Source organism: Seriola lalandi, unplaced genomic scaffold (genome assembly GCF_002814215.2).
Source record: "Seriola lalandi dorsalis isolate HSWRI2012SDOR001 ecotype SW California unplaced genomic scaffold, Sedor1 jcf7180002054361, whole genome shotgun sequence".
Taxonomy (NCBI): domain Eukaryota; kingdom Metazoa; phylum Chordata; class Actinopteri; order Carangiformes; family Carangidae; genus Seriola; species Seriola lalandi.
In genome coordinates, this window is record NW_019524914.1 from 16,543 (window position 1) to 39,040 (window position 22,498).

General features: G+C 40.6%; 1 protein-coding gene across 2 annotated transcripts in view; it reads right to left on the reverse strand.

Moving 5' to 3' along the window:
- The window catches only part of LOC111656618 (tetraspanin-18B-like), a 30,307-nt gene that overhangs the window by 4,563 nt on the left and 3,246 nt on the right, over positions 1–22,498 (reverse strand). Inside the window, exons 2-4 of one of the 2 annotated variants that reach the window (XM_023408409.2) lie at positions 14,089–14,168; positions 1,525–1,620; positions 992–1,186 (exon numbers count right to left, since the gene is read on the reverse strand). In XM_023408409.2, coding sequence (XP_023264177.1) covers positions 992–1,186; positions 1,525–1,587 — 258 coding nt within the window. In that variant the 5' untranslated portion in view covers positions 1,588–1,620; positions 14,089–14,168. Of the gene's footprint in view, positions 1–991; positions 1,187–1,524; positions 1,621–14,079; positions 14,169–22,498 lie in introns of both variants that reach the window. The other variant, XM_023408408.2, reaches the window with a different exon arrangement.

Below are 22,498 nucleotides of genomic sequence, written 5' to 3' on the forward strand. Positions count from 1 at the left end.
GACACATAAATGTAAAGGATGATTAATAAACTATTGAACTTAATACAATAATGTCTTTACAACATGAACAATATAATAGATGTGTATGGGAGTGTGTATGCCTGCGAGTATCTGTGCTATATTGGATTTTTTGGATGTTTTTATTGTGATTTTAACATTGACTTTTTGGGGAGAATAGCTGTGTACTAAAGGAGACTTAGAAAACTGACTATTTGTTAATTGCTTCACTATACAGCTACATATGTTTTGCTCCATGGGTGGAGTTAATGAGCTAATGAGTTAATCACTGCTGAAATAAAACATTATAAAACATCCCTCAACATTTCTTTTTTAACAACTTGTGACATTTTAATTAATTTTACCCACGACAACAGCACAGTGACAGTTTCCTTACATTACTTCACACAGCAGAGCAGAAAAAAACATGAGAAACATCTCACTGCACAATGTGGCAGTGAATATGTTGAAAAGACGCTTTTACTCTTGACTTCTGGAGCGTCCACTAACCGTGACTGTAGATAAGAGCTGCAGCCTCATAAATAAAGCAGATGCAACTCTGTGGCGAAGCAGCAGAGATTTTTAGACTCAATCAATATGAGGGAAAAAGGCTGAAAATGGCTGAATTCACTGCTTTGACAAAACATCTGCAACTCCAGCTGAACCCACAGCTGCCCAATATATCTGCTGATATTAGCTGTATATTGATAGCTGTGTAGGTATTGGTTAATATATATAGAGAAATATATGTCTTATTGAAATGACAAACTTTCAAATCTAAGAGATGTGTATATACAAAAAAAACAAAACAACTATTTATATATTGTTACCAGATTTTTTAAACTCTCAAATAATGATTTCAATATCAGCCTCAAAAATCCAGTATTCCTTAGAATATAAATTTGCCACTGTGCAGCAAAGTTTTTAAAGTTTTGTTCAATGTAAGATGATCACACTGGTAACACAAACACATCAACTGTCGACTCCGACTCACAAAGAGCAGGAGACATTTGTTCTCCCTGATGGCTCCACAGCAGCCCAGGAAGCCCAGCAGGAACAGCATGCTGCCCATGGCCAGGATGACGTAGACCCCCGTGAACAGCAGCGGGTTGGCCGCCACAATCTCCCTGAAGCCCATCGGGTCCACTAGCACCCACACACCAACACCCAGCAGAAAGGAACCACCCAGCTGGGAGAGAGAGAGTTGATTAATCAGTCAGAACAATCTCGACCACAGCTCAGATATTTTTTATATATATTATATTATATTTTGTTCTGCAACAGCACTTTTATAATATAACTAAAAAACCATATAAAAAGGCAACAACTGGAAACAGATGTTGACAGATGTTGCATCTTGTGGTCACTATGGTTTTTAATGACACACTTCATGCATTTTCATCTTCTAAAACAATCTCAAATCAAAGTCGACCCAAAACTCCCAACAGGAGTGTTTTCTGCTCTCCTTTGACTTTACGTCTGAGTTTGAACAACAGAAGAAGAAAGTGGAGGAAATGATGAACTCACAAAGATGAAGAAGTTGAAGATGAACATCAGGTACTTCATACAGCTGAGGCAGTCTCCCTCCATGGCTGAGCCTCTGGCTGAAACCTCCCCCTGCCCCTGTGAAGACACACACACACACACACACGCACGCACGCACGCACGCACGCACGCACACACACACACACACACAGTGCAAATGTACTTCAAGAGCTGCTTTTACTGTGAAAACCTCTTCAAACTCCATCAGCAAAGATTTTTTTCCCCCACAAACACAAATTTCACCAAACCCTGAAACCACCAGTGCGACAATCAGCTGTTGTGCTACAGCAGGTGATACAATGTGTTTTTCATTTTTAATAACATACACAGTAAATGTTACATCATACGATAAGACACAAATTTATTAACTAATCATTCTCTTTACTTATTCTCTTAGTTGTGATGATTTGAGCTTTTTTTGTGAGAGTGAATTGAAGATCTCTGGTGTTTGTACTGTTGGTCCGTCAAGACAAAACCAGCACATCACCTTTTATAAATATTGGTGTGCATTTTTATAAAAATATGAATAATTTTAATATTTCATAATAATTAAGTTTTTTTTACAGAACATTATGATGTCACAGTGAAGTTGACCTTTGACCTTTTGGATATAAAATGTAATCACGTCATAATTTTATCCTTATAGACATCCGAGTTAAATTGTGTCTTAATTAGTTTATGAATTTGAGTTATGGCAAAAAACATGTTGTTAGGTAACAGTGACCTTGACCTTTGACCAGCAAATTGTAATCAGCTCATCCTTGAGTCCAAGTGAAATTTTGTGCCAAATTTGAAGAAATTCGCTCAAGGCCTTACTGAGATATCACGTTCACAAGAATGGGACACACGGATGTACAGACGGACGGACAACCCAAAATCAGAGGAGATCAGAGGCAGCGTCTTCTTAAACTGCAGCTTTACTCGTTTCCAGTTCCAAATCCAAAATGTGAAATGTTCAGGAAACAGGATTAACAGTCCTCTTCTCATGCTTTTTGAGTCAATTCAGAAGGATTCAATGGCTTTTTTTGTTGCCAGAAATCATAATGTAATCCTTTAGCTGGAACAAAAACAACATGACAATAAATTGCCCTTTAACACTCATAGATTTAAAAATCACACAATGTACCGTCGCTTCATGCAGCTTGTTGCAGTGCGACGCTGAAGACTCGATTCACTGGCAGCAACAGTTTTTGTCAGTTCTGGGGACGTGACACTAACAGCCTGTCCCTGCGGGATCGTATGACACATGGAGGGACGCTGGCTGGTGCTGAAGAGGACATGTTGGTGTAAGTGGGGCCATCAGTGGGGGTGTGAAGAGGACCAACTGTGCACTTATAGCCCTGATGGTGTTTACCAGTTAAAACTAACATACAGCCACCTGTCACATCTGAGAGGACGAACAGTTTGGTTTAATATCTGCACATTTAATCAGGAGCATCGCAACTGTGAGGGACTAACTCTGTGTCATATAGACTTTTTAAATAATAAGGTTAAAAGGCTGCTATTTGGTTTGGAGCTGGTGACTGTTTTTCTGTTTATTCAAGGAACAAAACATAATTTTCTGTGTCACTGTCTCGCTGTCTGTGATTTTGCTCTCAGATTAAAGCCTGTCTATTTTCTGCCTTCCCTCTGCGTCTCTGAGCTCCAGGTCCATTGGTCCCCACTGAAAATGTACATCTTTAAAAACTCTCAAATATATAGTTTCACTTTAAAAAAAAGGCTCAGTTTCCTTAAACAGCTGGACACTGAAGTTTATATCAGACAAACATAAGGAACAGTGCATTTGCTGGGGACTATTTTCAGCGGCGGATTAATCCACATTTGGTGCTGCAGTGAGTATTTGGGGCAGCAGGAAGTCGTGTGTGAGGCTGAGTCAAAATGTTTGTGTTCAACAGTCTGCCTCACTGATGAGTCTATCAGACAGACAGACATTCATGGTGCCCAGAGGATGAATCCTAATGACAATGATGACGAGCCTTCACTCTTCCTCCAGCGCCACCATGAGGCTGTTGTTTTTTTTAGTAAAATATCTCAACAACTATTGGACGGATTTCCTTGAAATGTGGTTCAGACGTTCATGGTCCCCTCAGGATGAACTGTAGGAACTTTGGTGATTCTCCGATTTTTCCTCTAGCGCCATCATCAGGTCAAAATTTCTGCTTGTCTAATATTTCGTTTCAATGTTAACATGCGAAACTAAGGTGTGTTAGCATTTAGCTCAAATGACCGCTCATTAAAAGTTTAATAGTTTATCAATACTATTAGTACATTGTTGGTTTTAGTCTTTTCATTGGGTTTGTGGACGGTGGACGCAGAAAATATAGAACAGCACCAGATACACACCTGAATAGAAACTCTGGATCCCATTCACCAATCGTTATTTTTTTCAGTGAGTGAAATGACCTCATTCTTTAGAAAAGGACACACAATGTTGAAACCAAACTGTTTCCCAAAAACGAGTCGATTTTGTGCCTCAACCTAACCAAACCAAACCAAACCTTAACCACGGTGTTGTCACATCATAAAATGGTTTTAGAAAACACAGACAACTGATGTTGTCGTGGTAACAGAGGCATCAGATCAGAAAATACTCATGTCGTTTTATAGGGCACGGACAAAGTATTTTGTCCTTTGATTTGAAAGGGTGTTGGATAACACACTTACTCTTTAAATGAGAATAATTTCCTTGTATTTATTCTTATTGCCCCTTTACAACTGTCTGCATTTCCCCAGTGTTTATGCTATGTGAAATCAAAACTGTAACTTGCACTTTTTATGACATTTAAACACACACATCTAAACTGCCGTCAGTGTCGACAAAAATGTCGGAATGTGACATTTGTCGGATGGAGATATTTTCTGGTCTTAAATCCAGTGGTGTGGAGTGAAGACTAACAGCTGTCCCCTGATTACGCCTTTAACACAATCGGCACGGCGGTTAACAACAGTGATTCCTGCTTATTTACAATCTTGCTCTTTGTCTGACTTTGCAGCAGCTTTCTGTCATGTTAATGTGTATTTGCTGCTAATTTGACTGCTCCGAGTCAGGCTTTTACTTTAATCAAGTAAAATGCTGGTGCTGAAATTAAACACAGGTTTTGTGACCATCAGTGCACTCTGGGTAATTGCAGAAAGTCTTTGGGGCGAGGTCAGGGTTAATAGAATAAGGGCATGTATGGTGTCGGGAATTTGTCCACACATGCACTCAACATTAGCACATCCTTTTCAGTCACTCAGGTCAGCACAATTACACAAGAATTACAATTACACAGAGGTGAACAAAGAAAAAAAACAATTACAGTGGCTGGAAGAAAAAAACAAACAAGAAAACAAAGAGCTGTCAAAGACACAAAACATTAAAACACAAGCATTGTAGTGATGTCAGAGAAAACATGATTACACACTCACATTTATTGCAATCACAAAAGTGTTGCCATAATTACAGAGAGGGAGAGGAATAAACAGGCATCTTGATTAAAAACCATCGGGGGTCATAAATGCAAAAACAGCTGTCACTATTACAAGTAATCACGACTTAATCAGTCAGAATTAAATTACTACAACTGCAATTACATGATGACAATTACATCTGAAATCCAAAAGCAGCTGTGAGACCTGTAAATTCACACCAGCTGCTGTTTTAAATCACAGAAACTTCTGGATGATCATTGAGCCTTCCTGCACTTCAAACACTAACCTTTCCCGAGACTGACAGGCTTTGTGATGGAAAACACGGAGGACGTGCCAGGGTGTAATTTTCTTCTGAGTCTGGCAGGAGACAATCGCTTAAACCACTGTCATCCAAGTTTTCACCAATGAGAGCGTTGAGTTCTTAAAAGAGTTTATAAAGAAAAAAACCCACTGATGACTGAGTGACGGATGCTAATGTTTTGCATGGATGAATTATGATATTGTGGATTTAAATTGAAGAAATAAGTATAATTGTTATTAATGGCATTTCAAGAGTATTTTATATATATTAGAAACTTATATCTCCATATATCCAGATGTATATATGTGATAGGGGTTGATATTTATGGCCCCCTTTCTGTGCCAATGGACTGGCTCCATTCAAATGAAGGAGAGTGTTTGTTCACACACAGCTAAGAAATTATTCACAGTGATATATCTCTCATGAAAGTGTCACATATACATATAGTAGATACTGTGAACTGGGAGTTGGTTTAAAGGAAGGAGTTCTAAAAAGACATTGACTTTGAAGAATTTTAATTGATGATTGATGAACTGAATGCTATCTGACAGGAGTTAAAACTTTTTTTGGCTTCTTATCTGCCTTTTTTATTTGTTAGAAACTGGCACGCTACATTTTTGTGTTTACATCTCTCTTATTTTTGGGTTTACTTCTTCATAATCTTGACAATTTCCTCGTCTGAAGAAAGCAGCTCCCTCTGTAAACACAGCAGCTCTTTCAGTATTATCTTAAATTGCTCAAGTGTATTGTGCATGCAAGTGTATTTCTTTCTTTGAAATCATAAGTCACCAAAATGCATCTTTAAATAAAGCATGTCGTACTTCAGAAAATCTCTTTGCTTCTTGGCTCCTTTTTCTTTCTTTGCATTTATTCTTTTTTCCAGTGACCCTGGTTTTGTTTTCACTGTTGTTCCACACTTTTAACTTCGGGCTGTGGAAGCTGTGGACACACCAACTGAAGGGAGTCGCTATATGTATCCTTGTTTCTGAGGTGGTGTATGAGTGTTTTTCACCCCGAGCCACCTGGTAACCTTTAGTTCAGGTTGAACTGGTACAAAACATGAACTATGAAAAATATGCTTGTACCTTATTGTCGGATCAAAAGGTTTTGTTACGGTACATCTCTTCCTGTACCTTAGATCTTGAGTGTGCACCACACACAATAAAACAGAGTGGTGCTCAGGTCCCATTTAGCAGCTGTGGCTGCTTTCAAAAATAGGTCTAGGGGCAGCTGGGTAATTTCACGCAGCCACACGGAGAATGGCCACACATAATTCCCTCTCCCCTCCGCAGTCATGGAGAATCGCTCTGCCTGGATCCAGTCCCCCCTGCAGCCTGCCTCTCCCTGCGGCTGTCTGCTGTGGGCCAACACTGGAGATGCTTCAGGTGCCGGGTTTGATCACCCCACACTGGGACAGTGTGAACATCTGGTGTGTCTCGGCTTGTCTGACAGAGCACCCATGTACTGATGTGTGTCACAAACTCTGAACACAACACTTCTTACAAGTACTTGAGATTTTAAAGTGATAGTTTGGGTTATTTGACACGGGGGTTATGTGAGGTGCTGATCTATAATCAGTGTATCACGTGCAGTAGATTCGGATCAGTGCGGTCTTAGTTTAGAGAAGCAGCAGGAACACCGATACAGAAGCTGAGTGATGTGCTGATATGGACGGGGCCATCTGCAAAAACGTGTTTCAGCCAACTTAAAAAGCTAATATCAGTTTGAGTGTACGCTTTATTTGGAATATTTTCCATATCGTTGCCATCAAACAGCCCTTTCCTTTGGAACTACATTTTTCACGTGTTGAACACTTAGCTGACTCAAACAGCTGATCTGTGGAGCAGTGTGCACCGTAGTTGCGTTTGTGCTCCCAGCTGCTTCTCTAAAGTGGCATCGTGCAGATCAGAATCCACCGCAGGTAATACACTGACTATAGACAAATAACCTGAACTATCACTTTAACGCCTATGTGCAATACAGCATCCCTAGGTACACATATGATACTAGAGGTTAATGCTCGTATTTAGCAGTTCAGTAAATTTCTGTGGAGTTTGAGCTCACATGGAGACAAGTAGGAAATGATTCAGTGAACTATACCTTCGCCTATTCGTCAAATATTTCACTTCAGCTCTACTGCCACAGTGATGCTCATTGGATTCGACGCCTTTATTAGCATTTATAATACAAGCCCTAGCCCGCAGTTTCAGGGACTGCACAGTCAGCATATTGTATCCATGAAACAAGATCCCAGTGTGAATCCCCAGGCTTTCCACAGCCAGTCTGTGTAACTGTTTCTGCAGTCATTAGCTACAAGTGACAGGACGCTCCAGTCCAATAAATCACAGTGTCACAGAGGCTGCAGGGAAGTGCAGCATATACAGAAGTGTGTTCCCTGAGTGCTGGAGAACTACTGGACCTGATTGCCTTCATCCATCAGAACAGTGCTGTGCACCAATGAGCGGGGACTGGGAGTAAGCCCAGTGGATTTAATCTTTCTGCAGCCATACATTAGTAATGAGACTAATGTAAACATGGACAGTGTTGTGTGGTTTCTTTGGGAAAATATGGGTAAAACTCAAAACTATTCTGTATCTGTGCAGGTTCTGATGTTCTCAATACAGAAGAATATTTGTTTTATCCGGACCTTTAAAAGAGTTAAAGACTCAGCACCAATAAATATATACAGTATGGACTTTACCAAAATGTCAGATGCTCAGATGCTTATTAAACTATTAGTCCACAAATCTTCATTGCTATTTTGTCTGTTTTTTCAAACCATAAGTGGAGATTTAATATTTTTCTTATTGTCAACAAATAACATGACAAAACCAAACCCACCCAACAATGAATGTATCCTGCTAACAAGTGCTGTGTGTGCAAATCCAAAGTTTTATTTATATTTCCAAAGAGTAGATCTACTACTTTTACTACTACTACACCAATAATTTTTATTTTTAATTGGTTCTTTCTTCGTTTTCACCCACTGTAAGGTTAAGAGCAAAAACCCCCATGAAACACTTAGCTAGCTTAAGAGTGATGTTGACCAGTCATTCATAGTGAAGGGCCGATAATTAAATCAGGCTAAATTATGTTATTTCAAAGATGGAGTGAAAATGGTAATTTACTAGTTTTTATTTTCTACCAGCAGCAAAACTGTTTATATAGTGCACCATGGAGGGTCTCATGTGCCTTTATTACATTTATTACATTTTACAGTGTGATTGTGGTGCACACACATTGTGATACTGACACTAGAACCTTCTTTAAAAGGGGGACCCCGGGTATGTTCACCATATGAAACCAATTAAATACTGTGGTTGAACAGAATTCTGGGGTGACAGTGGAGAAGCTCATGTATCTGTGCTTTTTTCCCCTGCTGAACATCTGTGTTAGCCAAGTAAATTTTTATTTATATTGTGCCAAATCACAACAGAAGTTATCTCAAGGCAAAAAATGTATAACATTGATTAGAGACGGAAAAATTCCCACCATGAGCAAACTCTTGGCGACAGTGGCAAGGAAAAACTTCCTTTAAAAAAAGGCAGCAACCTCAAGCTGATATGTGTCTGCACCAATGCACAGTCCGTCTATTAAATGTGCTGTATCTATTTGTGGGGTGGTGGTGATGTGTTGCCTTTCACTTAATATACACACCCAGGACTCAGCTGCAAATAAACACTACTTCCTGCACTCACAGTCAGCAAGGACCATGCAACACTGTTTTGATTATGTACAAAATGAAGCTGCAGGGAGTAGGCAACTGTTAAACCAATGGTAGACTACTGACACAGCAGCAAACAGCAGACGGACACAGTCGGAGACCAGCTGATGAACATAGAGGAGCATTTAGCAGCTAAAGAGCCAGTCAGGAGGTGGTGGAGACCAAAAACAAACAACTTATATTCATTAGGTGGAGATAAACATGACTCCAGACATGTTGCATCATGGGACAGATTTAGAAACCAGTGATCTGGTGGTGCAAATGATTCAGCTTTAAAATATCACTTCGTTCGTCCAGACAGCTCAGAACATGAGGTTTTATTGTCTACATCAGCAAATCAATACTCAAACGGCAGCCTAAATACCACCATCCACAAACACAAGAACCGTATGAGGTAAACACCCTCAAATGTCTGTGAATCCAGTTATTTTAACTCTGAGATGCAGCTGACTGCACTGTCTGTTCACATGTTACTTCAGCCAGCTCTGACTTTATTTCATTTCAATTTGAAGTAAGTGAATGAAGATGGATGAGAAACACTTGTGAAACGGGGTGAGGAGAGTAATCTTGGACAAAGCAAGCCTCAGGGGAGAGTTTTCAAAGAGGTAATTATTACTACTCCCTTCTCCCTGTTTCCTTGCTGAAAGCGACCTGATATGAAAACCAGTCACATGGACAGCTTCTCCCTTTGAGGGACTGCCACCATGCTTCATAACCATAAATACAGCCGGGCAGGGGAGACATCAAATTATCTTCTTTCACACACTTTGATTTTGGAAAGGCCCTGAGATGCATACCAAATAAAAGCAGGTGGAAGAAGAATACATAAAGACGGGGGCGTCCCTGAAGGTAGCGGAGGCGTGAGCCTCTTCGGAGCGTCCATATTGACTGACTTTCCTGTTCTGAATGCTAAACAGATGTGAACGTAGTGGAGAGGAGAGGAAGAAAATAAGCTCTCATGGGTTCACCCACAATTTCAGTTTAATTAGCCAAATCATCAGCCACTTCAGCGCGGCACTCGAACCAGTTTGAGTCCATTTAGTCTCGCTTCTTTCCTTATTAGCTGCAGTGCAGGAGTTATCGCCATGGTAGCAATTTTAAACACTCAGGAGTTAGAAACCTGAAGAGTAAGTACCACGCAGTAATCTCACACTGCTGCTTCTCCTGTAATAATTGCACGAATGTTTTAAAAAACAAGAATAAATAATAATAATAATAATAATAATAATAAAATAATTCAAAAATAATAATTATTAAATACAAAATTTGTAATCTGAATAATTTTCCTCCCAGACGAAGGAATAGTTATATATTTATAGCTAGTGTGGTACCTGTTACATCAACAAACTGGGTTATTAGCGGTCTGATGGTTTGTGAAAGTGGCCTGGGATGGTGTTAAAGTCCCGGCCTGAATTATTGTTTCAGTCCACCTCTGCCCAAAGTTTCTTACAGACAGAAAATGGTCACAACTGCAGCAGCTTCTCAGAAAACTCAGCTGTCTTTATTTGAAAGTAGCAGCACGCTGCAACTCCACCTCTCCTTCCAGCCTGAACAGGCTGGCAGCTGCTATCCACCATCCACCTGCTCTCATCTCTCAACACTGGAAATTTAGCAAACAAGTGTCATAGATGTAGTTGTGTATTGACCAAGATAATCAGACTTTAGAGTTCATGTTGCTCCAGAGCTGTTTCTCTCCATTGATCTGCCAGTAAAGAGGAGAATCATTCAGGCGACTCAGAGTCAGTGAAGTCAGCTCCTGTATTGTTTCCCTCTCTGTAGTTTCGGCGGTTGCCATGGGCACGCAGCGAGCTACAGCTGCAAGTTAAAAAAGTTCAACCATCATTAACTCAGAATGCAGCGGCACAGAGCTGAGCTGTATTCATGAGAGCAGCACCTGACAGTAAAAGGAGGTGGCGGCAGCCACTCGCTGCCTGAAAGCACCTTGACAGTGTTTTATCAGTTTAACTCACAGGAGTTTCTGACGGCTGCTGTAGGAGCAGTGGCGACTGTAGACTCTGGGGGGGCCCCAAGCAAAGAAACCCATCATATCCCCCCAACTCACATGCAGACTTAGATGTCCCCTAAATCCCTTAAACGCCTCACATGTCCCTTAAACGCCTCACATGTCCCTTAAACGCCTCACATGCAGACTGTTTGATGATACAATTTACCAATGTAGTCTCAACACCTCACACAGACATCCGTGGACACTAGTTACAGCACACATCATCATTTCACTCAAAATCAAAACCTCTTAAACGTCTGGTGGTGCTAGAGGGAAAGTCAAGGGATCACCGAGGTCAGCAGTTCAATAGTCAATAGTTAGTGGTCTTATAATCACTATCATCTTACTCATGTTGTTAAGTTTTGACTTGGTGTTAGAACCAGTAGCTGTATTTTCAGGGAAACTATTGATTATTAGATGGTAATTTAAGGTCACTGTCACTGGGATTTGCATGAGCCTTGTAGTTTTGCTCATCCTCATGTCATTCAGATGCTTTATTGAGTTTTTTAATAATTTAATTAATTAGTGGTAGTGTGTGTAAAATAAATGTGCATCAATTTTTAATATGGCAAGACGACTCGTTTTTGGTAAAATGGCCGAACTTCAGTCACGCAAATGTTTCGTGACGTGGTGAACATGACCACTTCTTCCTCACAGTTGAGTTGAGGTGAAGATGATGTAATGATGTGTGCTGACTGTGCACACAAGGGCAAGTTGTACCCTCAAATAGAACTGAATTATTTAACACATACCTAAAATGCTACTAGACTCAGTATTGGCAGCCGTGTCATGTTTTAGTGAGTGCCGCGGGTTCTGCTTTTCCAGCCTGTTAGTTTGGAGCAGTTATAAATGTTGACACGAGGAAGATGCCGTCACCCTCCTCTCAGAGGGAGATGCTCTCTGTTGGTCAAACTGAGGGCTGCTTTAAAGGATTATGCCACTTTAATTTATTTATTTTTCCTTATTTTAAAAAGTCCAAATAGTCAAGTGACGAACAATTGACTGATCTGCTGCACCTTCAAAAAGAGCTGAGCTTCCATTGTTTTCAGAAATACAGAGCTGCATCAACACAATCATTTTAAAGAATATATAAAATATATATAGTGTAAATGTAGATTTCCATGTGTTGTTTGATTATAGATCAGGTCTAGCTTCTATATTAATACTGTGAAAGTATCAAAGCCTCAGTCCACAGAGAAATGCACACGGCCTGTATTCAGAGACTGAGCCTTAAGACGAGCCGTCAGGACTTCTGGAACTTTGTGATGTCACAACAAAGCAGTCACCACTCTTGGCCATACACCAAGCCCCGCCCACCTGCACCCACCATCCGACCTTGCAGGATTTGGTTTCCATGAGTTTTTTTCCTGAAATCTGCTATATTTTATATTTTATATTAGATCACTCAGAAAACAGTCAGACCAACTTCAGCTCCAGAGAGGAGATGCAAAACTACACCGAGAGGGTTTTTGGTTCTTAAAACTATAAATATATCTTCTTATGGATCCACACTTACATAACACAAATAAAACACAGGAAAAGTGTCAAATATGGGACGATTCAACTGTTTCTCAGGAGAGATAATGATGTTGAAAATAAAAATCTTTTAAATCTAATGAGGACCGAACAGTCAGGCTCACCATCTGCCACAGTCACGCACTGCAACACTTTCATGTGTGCATAAGTATGTGGGCATGACCACATGTGCCTGTGTGTGCTGCACATTTCACCAGGTGGTTCAGTCTATGCAGCTCACACACAGGGAGAAGATGAATCAAATGATACTTTCCAGGCTCAATCATCAATCACGCTGCGTAAATAAACACTCATTATGAATAAACTAATATGTGTCTACTGTGGTTAATGGGGCTCCTGAACATCAAACACATCTGACAGTGTCAATAAATTAGTTTTAATTGGACTTAATTTCATCAGGTCTTGCAGTCTGACCTACGTGGGGGATGTACATTCACGACTGTTTCCAGTGAGACACACCAGTTTAAATCCTATTTGATCAGTCTAACAATTTAAACCAGAGCAGGTTTAATATCCACAACAAATAAAGAAGCACTGTGGCATGAGACAAAAATATATCAAGGGAAAATAACCACAGTGATAAACAATCATGCTGATGGCAGCAGGGTTTTCAGAGAAAACCTAAACCCTGTCCAGAAAGGCTGAAAATGTGTCTGATGATATTCTGTATTTTTCTTCTTGTCAACAAACCCACAGAAGAGCAACACTGAATGTCCTCCACTAACAAGCTTCTGTGTGTGCATCAAAGCCTGATATATCGTTCCCCTGAGCCATAGAGCTGCTCTGTTGTCAAAAACTACAGTATTGAAAACACATCAATGAGGCACACTGTCGCTCTGGGTGACATGTTCCTTCATCACCATCAACACACACACCGTAGCTTATTTTGTCTCAGTGTCACACACACCGTCCTGCTGCCTGAAATACTCACTACTGCACTAAATGTGGATTCATCTGCTGCAGAAAATAGTTCCCAAACAAATGCAACTTTTGTTAAAAATCACAGTGAGCAGCTGCTCCAGGAAATCACAGTATCAGTAGGAACCAGTGGCCTTGGAGCTGAGCCACAGACACAGTAGGAAGGTGAGAGATACATCGCTGGTAAAACAGATATAGAATATCACCAGGCTTGTCCTTTAAGGCTTTGCACGAGGATGCATTATTGAATACAAACACACGGCTGAAGTTTATTTAAATTCATTGTGGTGCTGTGGTGTGTTTATTCAACTTTAAAGGTGACATTTCGTCATCTATTAATCTGGCAACTGGTTGTAATCTGCAGTGAATCATTTTTGTTTTGTTTTATTTACCAGTTAATTACAGGATAATTTCACCTCCTCGTGGCTCTAAATTATTCAAATAAATTCACATGAGAAGTGACTCTTTGGCTGACTGTCCACACACTTGACACATGCAACCTATGACAAGAAGTGAAAGTGATATTTTCATTTTCAGAAGTTGGGATGGATGCAAACATAAACTCTTGGGACGGACATTAAGACACAACCAAAGTGAACTGAAAACTGCAACTGGATGAAGTAGCAACAGAAAGCATCATACCATATGTACCTGTTTAATGGCTCTTGGCTTCAGATGTGGGCAGGAGAAACGCAGTCTTTAGCCTTTGACCTTGTGCTGCTTTACATCGGCTGTAGAGAGGAGAAAGAATATTTAGGATGGTTGTTCTGTGCATAAATATACATGTGCATGAAGAAAGAAGTAACCAGAAGTTAAAAACATTACTCACATTCAAAGTAAACTACAACTTTCTTCTTTTACTCTTCTAAAGTTTTTACCATTTACCGTATTTTACATCTATTGTTATTTTTATTCAGACAGATAAACAGCTCCTTCTCCACTACAGTACACGGACTGTGTTTTGGCGACCTCTAGATGTAAATGTTGGTCTGTCTGTCTGTTGGTTGATCCACCACTTCTTCAACATGTCTCAGACCTTCAAGATGAATTTTAATTTAGCAAATACTTTGATTTCTGATCAAATACCTTAAAACCACCGACATCCCCATGAACCTCTGCTGTACATAATGTTACTAGTAAATGTTAGCATCCTAACAAGTTAAACTAAGGGTCTGCCCCAATCCCCCCCCGCACTTATGCTATTTCTAATTTGAAGTATGAACAGTGTAAACAGTGTCTGAGCGTCCGTTAAGACTGCAAGTGCATGGAGGTTAATTTGAACAGTTTGTGTCTGATAAGGAAAGAAAACATCTTTGATAACAGAACATGATATTTAATATGTATATCGATGATGTCATGAAGTATTACTCATCAGTCTCTTTCAATGAATGTATATAAAGATGGAAAACATGACACGGAGCAAAAAACACCACGATCGCCCCCTGGTGGCTGGCTGCAGTGTAGGTCATTAACCCCGCCCCTCCATGTTAGCAAATAGGACATGGAGCAAACTAATAAATTACATGTCAAATAAATGTTTCCCAAAGATGGTTTCTGTCTTTTTAGGTTGTTCAAATCACACTGATTGACTCGCTATCGGGTCGAGTGGGTGTACGGGCGGGACCTTGATACCACGGCTCCACCCCCTGATCACTACTGCGCAGACTCTGGCTCCAAACGACGTCACCAGGTCGTGGCGGCCGTGCTCGTATCAGGGATATTGTGGTTTCATTGTTGTACAGTGGGAGGGAGTGGAGACGCGTCGTCCATCTTTATTTGCAGTTGTTGGTCTCTTTAAGACGAATGATAAAACACCCGTGGAGGTTGGACATGAATATAATTATTTAGACTGAATCCGGCACGTTGCAAATTCAGCCTCTTCACACCTCTAGATTATTGTCGATCCTAAAACGACAACAACATGGGTCTAACAGCTCAGCAAGCAGCACAGTCCAAGTACAGCTTCATACAGCAGCTAGCATGACCGTACTGACTATCAACATCCTTACAGTCTCACTCGAATGAAAGAAACATAGTGATGAATATGACTCTGCTGCTGGAAATAACCCGCGCTCAGATGTGGCAGCAGTGAGGAGGTGCAGCCTGTGGTCTGCAGCCCTCATTTAAAACATTTAAAACACAAGCCCGACTCTGCATGTCTCAAGTTGCTTTCGCCACAATTCAAAAGTTTTTCAGCACTTTCATACTGTGACCCAGGCCTTGCAGCCTACCCAGTGTCTAGCTGTTTCTATAGCCACCACCACATGTGAGCAGGAATAAAATCATTATCGATGCTGTTGCTGTGATGGTAATGTACGGTAGAAAAGGAAAAACTTTTTGAATAAAGGGGAGTGATTCATCATGCTGTTATCTTCACGGTTTTTGTGTGACATGATTCACATTTCATGATTCATTTTTGTTTGTTTTTTTTGTTGTCTTTTAAAACTGCAGAACTGTTTGTCACAAGACGTGTGAACAGCAAACTACACATGAGGAGAGTCGTGACAGAAGAGCATGAAAAACACTGAGTAAGAGGTTATTATTCAGCTGGTAACAGACCATCATGCAGACAATACTGGAGATAAAATAAAAGTGGACAAAGTAATCCCTGCGCACTGTGTGTTTCACAAAGCTTTTGTTGCATTGTCAATGTGACAATTGTCCTGTGGGCCACCACATATCGAACTGTCAGAGCTTATGACCAGACCTTTGTTTTCAGCACATTGTGGGCGAGAAAAGTTTTTAATCACTGAACAACCAAACGTGCAGCTTTCGGATGCACAGATTGTCTCTGACTTTGGCTTTGCTTTGATGATGTATAATATGATTTAGACCAGTGATCCCAAATGGTCTGAAAGCCTCTAGAAATCATCATCAAACCAAATCCGGTTTATTATTTATTAAAAGTTCTAAACTTATGAGCTTCAACAGGACTGTGTTACTGTGTGTTAGTGGTTTGATCAGATATGCTCCATCAGCAGAAGCACACAACCCGTCACAATCGTCTTCACACCTTGATCGATTGAGATATTACCTATTTTATAATCTGTGTTTTTATACTGTTTTCTTATTGTGCGTTTTACTTCTATTTTTATGCTTCTTTTATTTCCGTTAAGCACACTGAATGACCTCTTTGTATGATAATGTGCTATACAAATAAATTTGCCTCGCCTTGATTGACATATTGCTAAATCCTGATTGGTGCACAGAGATCACCTTCTTCAAACCAACCAGAGACACAATCTCTCTGTGTGAAATAAAAACTGTTCTAACTTTTGTCCATGTAGGAGCTCAGTGTTCGTAATGTAAAGCTGGTCGAGGAAATGTGTTTTCAGGGGCCTTTAAGTCATGTTCCACACATACTGCAGGCTGAACACACGCGCAAAGACACAACTGGAGCTTCAAACCAGATCACATTGAAAGAACTAAACTAGCAGCGGGAAGTCATTTGGTACATTTACCTTTGCATGTTGTCCTGCTGTTCTGCAGTGGTACTTCACAATAAAAGCTCTGTGCCTACACTTCAGATAATTCTGTACATGCAATATATTTTCGAGTTTCAATCTGTACAACATATGACATCCTCTGTCCTCAGACCTGAAAATTTAGACAAAGAAACCCCAGGAGGGATCCTTCCATCAGGACAGACACATGTGGCTGTAATGACTTCTCAGTATATTGTGTTGTCATCCTGTCCACAGCTACAGGTTGCTGCTGGCAGCTGCGCCGGAGATGCAGGCCTGTCAAACACAGGACACATGACTCATGGATGTGGAGGACCTTTCAAAGCTGTTGACAGCAGCATTGCCCACACAGCAAGAAGCCCCCCTCCCCTCTTTTCTTTTTTCTTACTTGTTCTACTTCCTCAGTGTGAAACGGTGAAAAAAAACAAAAAAACAAAGTCACATAAATGTGCAGCTGAGGTGAAAAGGAAACTAATCCTGTTGAGACCTGAAGTGTTTAACGATCAAAGCAAATTCAGAAGAGACGCCTGTTCCCGCCTTTTCAGTGTATCACACTTGACAAAATTATTGCTCTACATTTACTCCTTCACATTTACTAATGTTACATCAACAAATGACAGTCAGGGGAACAAGAACAGTGCTGTGTCCAAAATCACTCCCTACAAACCAAACAGGGCACTATGGTGTAGGTTTCCATGAACCTGTTTTAATGTACATTTTAAATTTACACATTAAAAACCTGAGTGGAAATCTGAAAAAATCTCCAAACCATGGAGAAAAGTTTTTAAGCTTAGGCAGCAGTGGAGAAGTTGAAATAGACTTAAATCATGATGTAGATGAAACATGTGACCCAAACGTCCACATGAGCTTCCACTTCACCGAAGAGCAAACAGCTGCAGACGAAAAAACATCAGATGTGTGTGGAGACTGTTACGTTCCTTAATTTAATACATCAAACATAAACGTCATATTTCCATTCGGTTTCTACATTATATTTCACTGTTTAAATCAAACCTATTTATCGTGTCAATGAATCATTTAGGTATAAAACAATACGACATTATAAAAACAAGCCTTTTCTACAAAAAAACATGTTGTATTTGTAACCTAGCGAACCGCCATCTTTGTTTTTGTCACAAGAATGGTGTCTGCACTTCAGACTAGTGGGACAACGGAGGTTGAACGTTTGGATGAATTGGACAGACCCACAGAGCAAGTCAGAAATCCAACTGCATCTCCTTTGGAGCCAATGAGAGCAGAAATAGTGCTCAGACCTCCCATAGAGACAGACGACGGCGGGGGAAAGTGGGCGGATAACATTACCTGAATTTGAAAATCAGCGCATTGGGAATAATAGGTGGTATCATTGAGGCGTTTATGGCACAGTCCTGACAAAACTCAACATTACGTTAAGGGCAGGATTTGCTGTAGAGCTGCTGTTCAAAGGTTCTGACTGACTGAACTGACTAAACATAAAGTTTAAAATCATAGCAACGATTGACTCATCTTGCGAGAGATTGATTGCCCTGGATTTACTAATGTTGTTTTACATTTCTAGACTTTATTGTTTATTTTATTCTCTTTCAGGTCTGGATGTTTTGCTTAAATTAATAACATCAGAGCAGACATCGTCTCTGCAAAGCTGCATTCTGAATCATACAACCTGTCATGTTGCGGCTTATTTGCATTTTTATTTTCTTTTAGCCTAAAACCAGTTGGATGAATCTAATTGAATGAAAGTTTGACTGAACTGCTCATTCTTTTGTTATTCTTCACTCAAACTAGAATAAAATGTTTGCAGCATTTTTGCCAACCAATCTTCTGATGAATTAAAAACTAAAATGTCAAGTGTTTTCATTGACAACAAATAGACTCAAATGTTGATGGTTTTCTTTGACTAAAATGAGACTAAATTATCCAGAGTTTTAGTGGATTAAAGGTTCAATAAAAATAAAAAGAAGTTTAAAAAAAGAAAAAACAACATAAAACATACAAACTACAAATACATAAACTCAACACACGCCACAAATCAGAACTAAAGTGGGAAGCAGTTACAAAATTCCTCTATTTTTTGAAGCAAGGTAAAAAGCACCTTGTAACGACTGTGGAGTTTTACATGTTTTTGTCTTTTGCCTCAACCTGCATCGACGCCGCTGAGCAACTTTTTTTTTATCTCTCAGAAAAATTTGACCGTCAACGACAAATTGTAAGGTCAGACCAACAGCAACAGCCGCGGAGTGAGATTTTGTAGAAGAGGCATCTTGAAGGGAAAACCAACAACAAAATGGAGCCTGAAAAACCAGCTGCATCACACTTTGAAGAGCTATTCTCAAACTAAAAGTTGTTATTTGATCGGTTTAAAAAGAGGCACAGCGTTACCCCTGATGGAAGTGTGATGAAAAGAGAAATATTCCCAATCGCTGCCAACACTTCAGCCCTCAGCGTGCCGGGCTGTCAGTCAGTCGAGGACAAACCAAACCTTTAAAAAGATGAAAGTCACGATGTCGAGCGCAGAGGTAGACACGTAATCCTCCAGAGGCCCAATTACACTCGAACCCGAAGAGGTGGATGCAGAGGCGGAGGGTGATGAGTCCAGCCTCCCTCTGACAGCTGAGCACCCTGCACAGCGGGCGCGGGGTTGTGCTGCTTCTATAAACTGCTGTTTATTAAAGTGAAATCAATACACCTGGTGTGACTAAAAGCCACCTTTCAGACCTTAACATCATAAACTCCCATGCAGGTTATCTAACCCTCAGACTGAACCTGGACCACACAGGCAGCAGATTCCTCTCGCTGTAATTGCCTCGCAGTGTAAAAGAAACGTCAGCGTCATTACAGCCGGGGCCATCTGGTTCAGGTTTGGGTGAATAAACTGGAGCGCGTGGAGAAAACTACAGTCTGCTGGTTTCTCTCAGCGGCCATATTCAGACTCTGCTCTGAATTACCGGCTCCCACGTGCCAAGTGTGTACGAGTGGCTCTGCTCCAAATGCTCTCATGATTTAGCCACCACGTTACAGCTGCTGCACTTCTTTTGTATCTAATAAACCACAGTGACTGAATTACCAAAGCATTCAGTCGTGGCAGAGTGCACTAAAAGCTGCCATGCTGTATGCAAAGTCTGAATGACTGATTATTAGTCAGTTTTATCAGTCCCCAGTCCGCCTGTAACCCAGCAGTAACTTCCGACTCTCTGCTGGACCCTGATAAACACGTCAAGTCTGATATTCAGTCCTGTTACTTCCCATCACAAAATATTTAAAAAATACATTTCACCAGCTTCAACAACTTTTCTTCATCACAAATTCTGCTGCATGATTCATCAGTAACCCCACATGCAGACATTTGTGACTGAAACACACAAAACCCACAAGTCAAACCATCAACAGCCATTAAGTCTAAACTGAAATGACAAAAAAAAAAAAAAAAAGCCATGTGAAGTCGGGCCGCTGTGATTTGAGACGCCGCTTGTGGCAGCGTGTAAGAGGCGCGGTGCTACGGACGGTGATGTCAGTCGGTCGGTCAACGCGCCACTTTGATGCAGAATGAAATATCTCACTATGAGATGAACTGCCATGAAATGTTTTTTACAGACATTCATGTTCCCAAGATGATGAATCCCTGTGGTGATTCAAGTTCCCCTCAGGATGAACCGTAGTAACTTTGGTGATCGTCTGTCTTTTCTTGTGCTGTCTGTGACCAAATGTCTGCAAAACTAACAACTTAGTCAACCACTCAGTAAAACTGTTTTTACCAGTACAATTGAATGAAAGAATGACTTTTTAAGCCTTAAAAAACGTGGAACAACAATCAGTGAATTTAGGGTAACTGAGCTTTAGTTCCTGTCTTCCAGTTTGTGAAGCAGCCAAACACTCGTTTTCTCTGTGAGGCTTTATTAATGCTCCCGTTTGCCTTGATTTGTCCTGAGGCTTAAGAACACATTCACGTGTCTTTATTTAATTCATTTACTCGAATTTCTTCCATTTCTACTGTAATCTATTGTTAGTCTTTGCTTTTTAAGATATTAAACACCTTAGGTTCAGTTATTCACAGTGAACGTTGTGTACGGTTGACTTGGAAATCAGTGAGCATGTTTAGCAGGAAGAAGAAGAAGAAGAAGCTGTGGCTGTGCTGCGACAGAGCGGAGTTCAGGGAGGGGGTCACTGTGTGGAGGGCGGGGCTCACCATCTGCTTCTTAATTCAGTAATCTTGTTAAAACTGGAAACCTTTGAAAAAGCAGCGGGGCATTAGCATTGTGTCCGCAGGAGCAGAGGTCGTGTTAAAGACTTGCTAATTTAATCAACAAATCCTGGATACGACCATCTTCCTTCTTCCTTTCTGTCTGACTGAGTCGCTCAGTCATGGAAATGTCCCACTGCTCTTCTTTATTTTTTTTTTTTATTGGCGACACACTAGACACTTTCACGTCTTCCAGGCTCTAAAAAAAAAAATCCTTCAAATGAGACAAAACCTGGACGGAAAAATAACTGTCGATATGTCCACATGTGATCAGGGGTCAAAACTAAATGTTGCTTAATTTAAAGAGTCACAAACAAAAAACGCTGGAAAGATAGTTTCATGTTTCTTCTGGATAAACACGAGGGATGAAAACAGTTAAAAAATAACCATCAGCTAAAGGTGTTTTCCCATGGTTTGTTTTGTTTGACCAACAGATAAAATATTAAACTTAGCATTTAAAAAAGCAGCAAATCCACAAGTTTGAGAAGCTGGAAGAGAATGTTTTTTACTTCAATTATCAAAACTGTTTTTCTTTTGTTTCAGAATTTTCTGCTTTTCATTGTTTTATATTTCACGTTATATAAACAGAATATATTTGGTAACTGTTGTTCTGCTGGACTCTGCCCTTTTTCACTATGTTCTGACCTTATTGACTGAATTAATGAATCCAGAAAAACATTGATAAGGACAACTGTGATTAGTTGTAGCGAACGATTCACTAATAGATTAACTGACCAATTGAATGACGAGCTCCAGTTCCATCTGTTTGGACCAGACTTCTACATTGGGGGATAAAGCAACAACAGAGCAATCCAAACCATCCGAAAAGACAGCCTGATATTTGGTATTTTCTTCAGACGACAGCAGACGTCGCAGGTCTGCAGTGCTGTAGGTCTCTATTTGTCAGAGCTCCAGCAGCACTGCTACTCAGTTTACCCCCGAGACGCTCTGTTGGCAGGATGGGAAGTAAAGTAACTGCCAGTCTTTGAGGATCGCGCCCCCTGTGGCTCGTCAGTCCTTTTGTCAGGCGGCAGCCACCACGCTGTGATCCACAAATAGACCAAGTGCCTCAGTGCTGCACATGAAGGGAAGGGACAGATGGACCTGTGGTTCCCCTCGCCACAATGCCTGTTGATGTCGCCCCGGGACACGACCTGAACTTTCAGGATGTGGTGGTGGCGAGTGCGATAGCAGCAGCACCAGCAGCAGCAGCAGCAGAGTCAAGAAACAGACAGAATCAGGCAAGAGTCAAAACAAAACATCCTTTGGCTGAACGGTTCTCAAGACGCCTTTATCCCCGTATGACTGCTTCAAATGAAAACAGCAAGTTCTGAAACATCAGTCCATTGGTTGATTGACA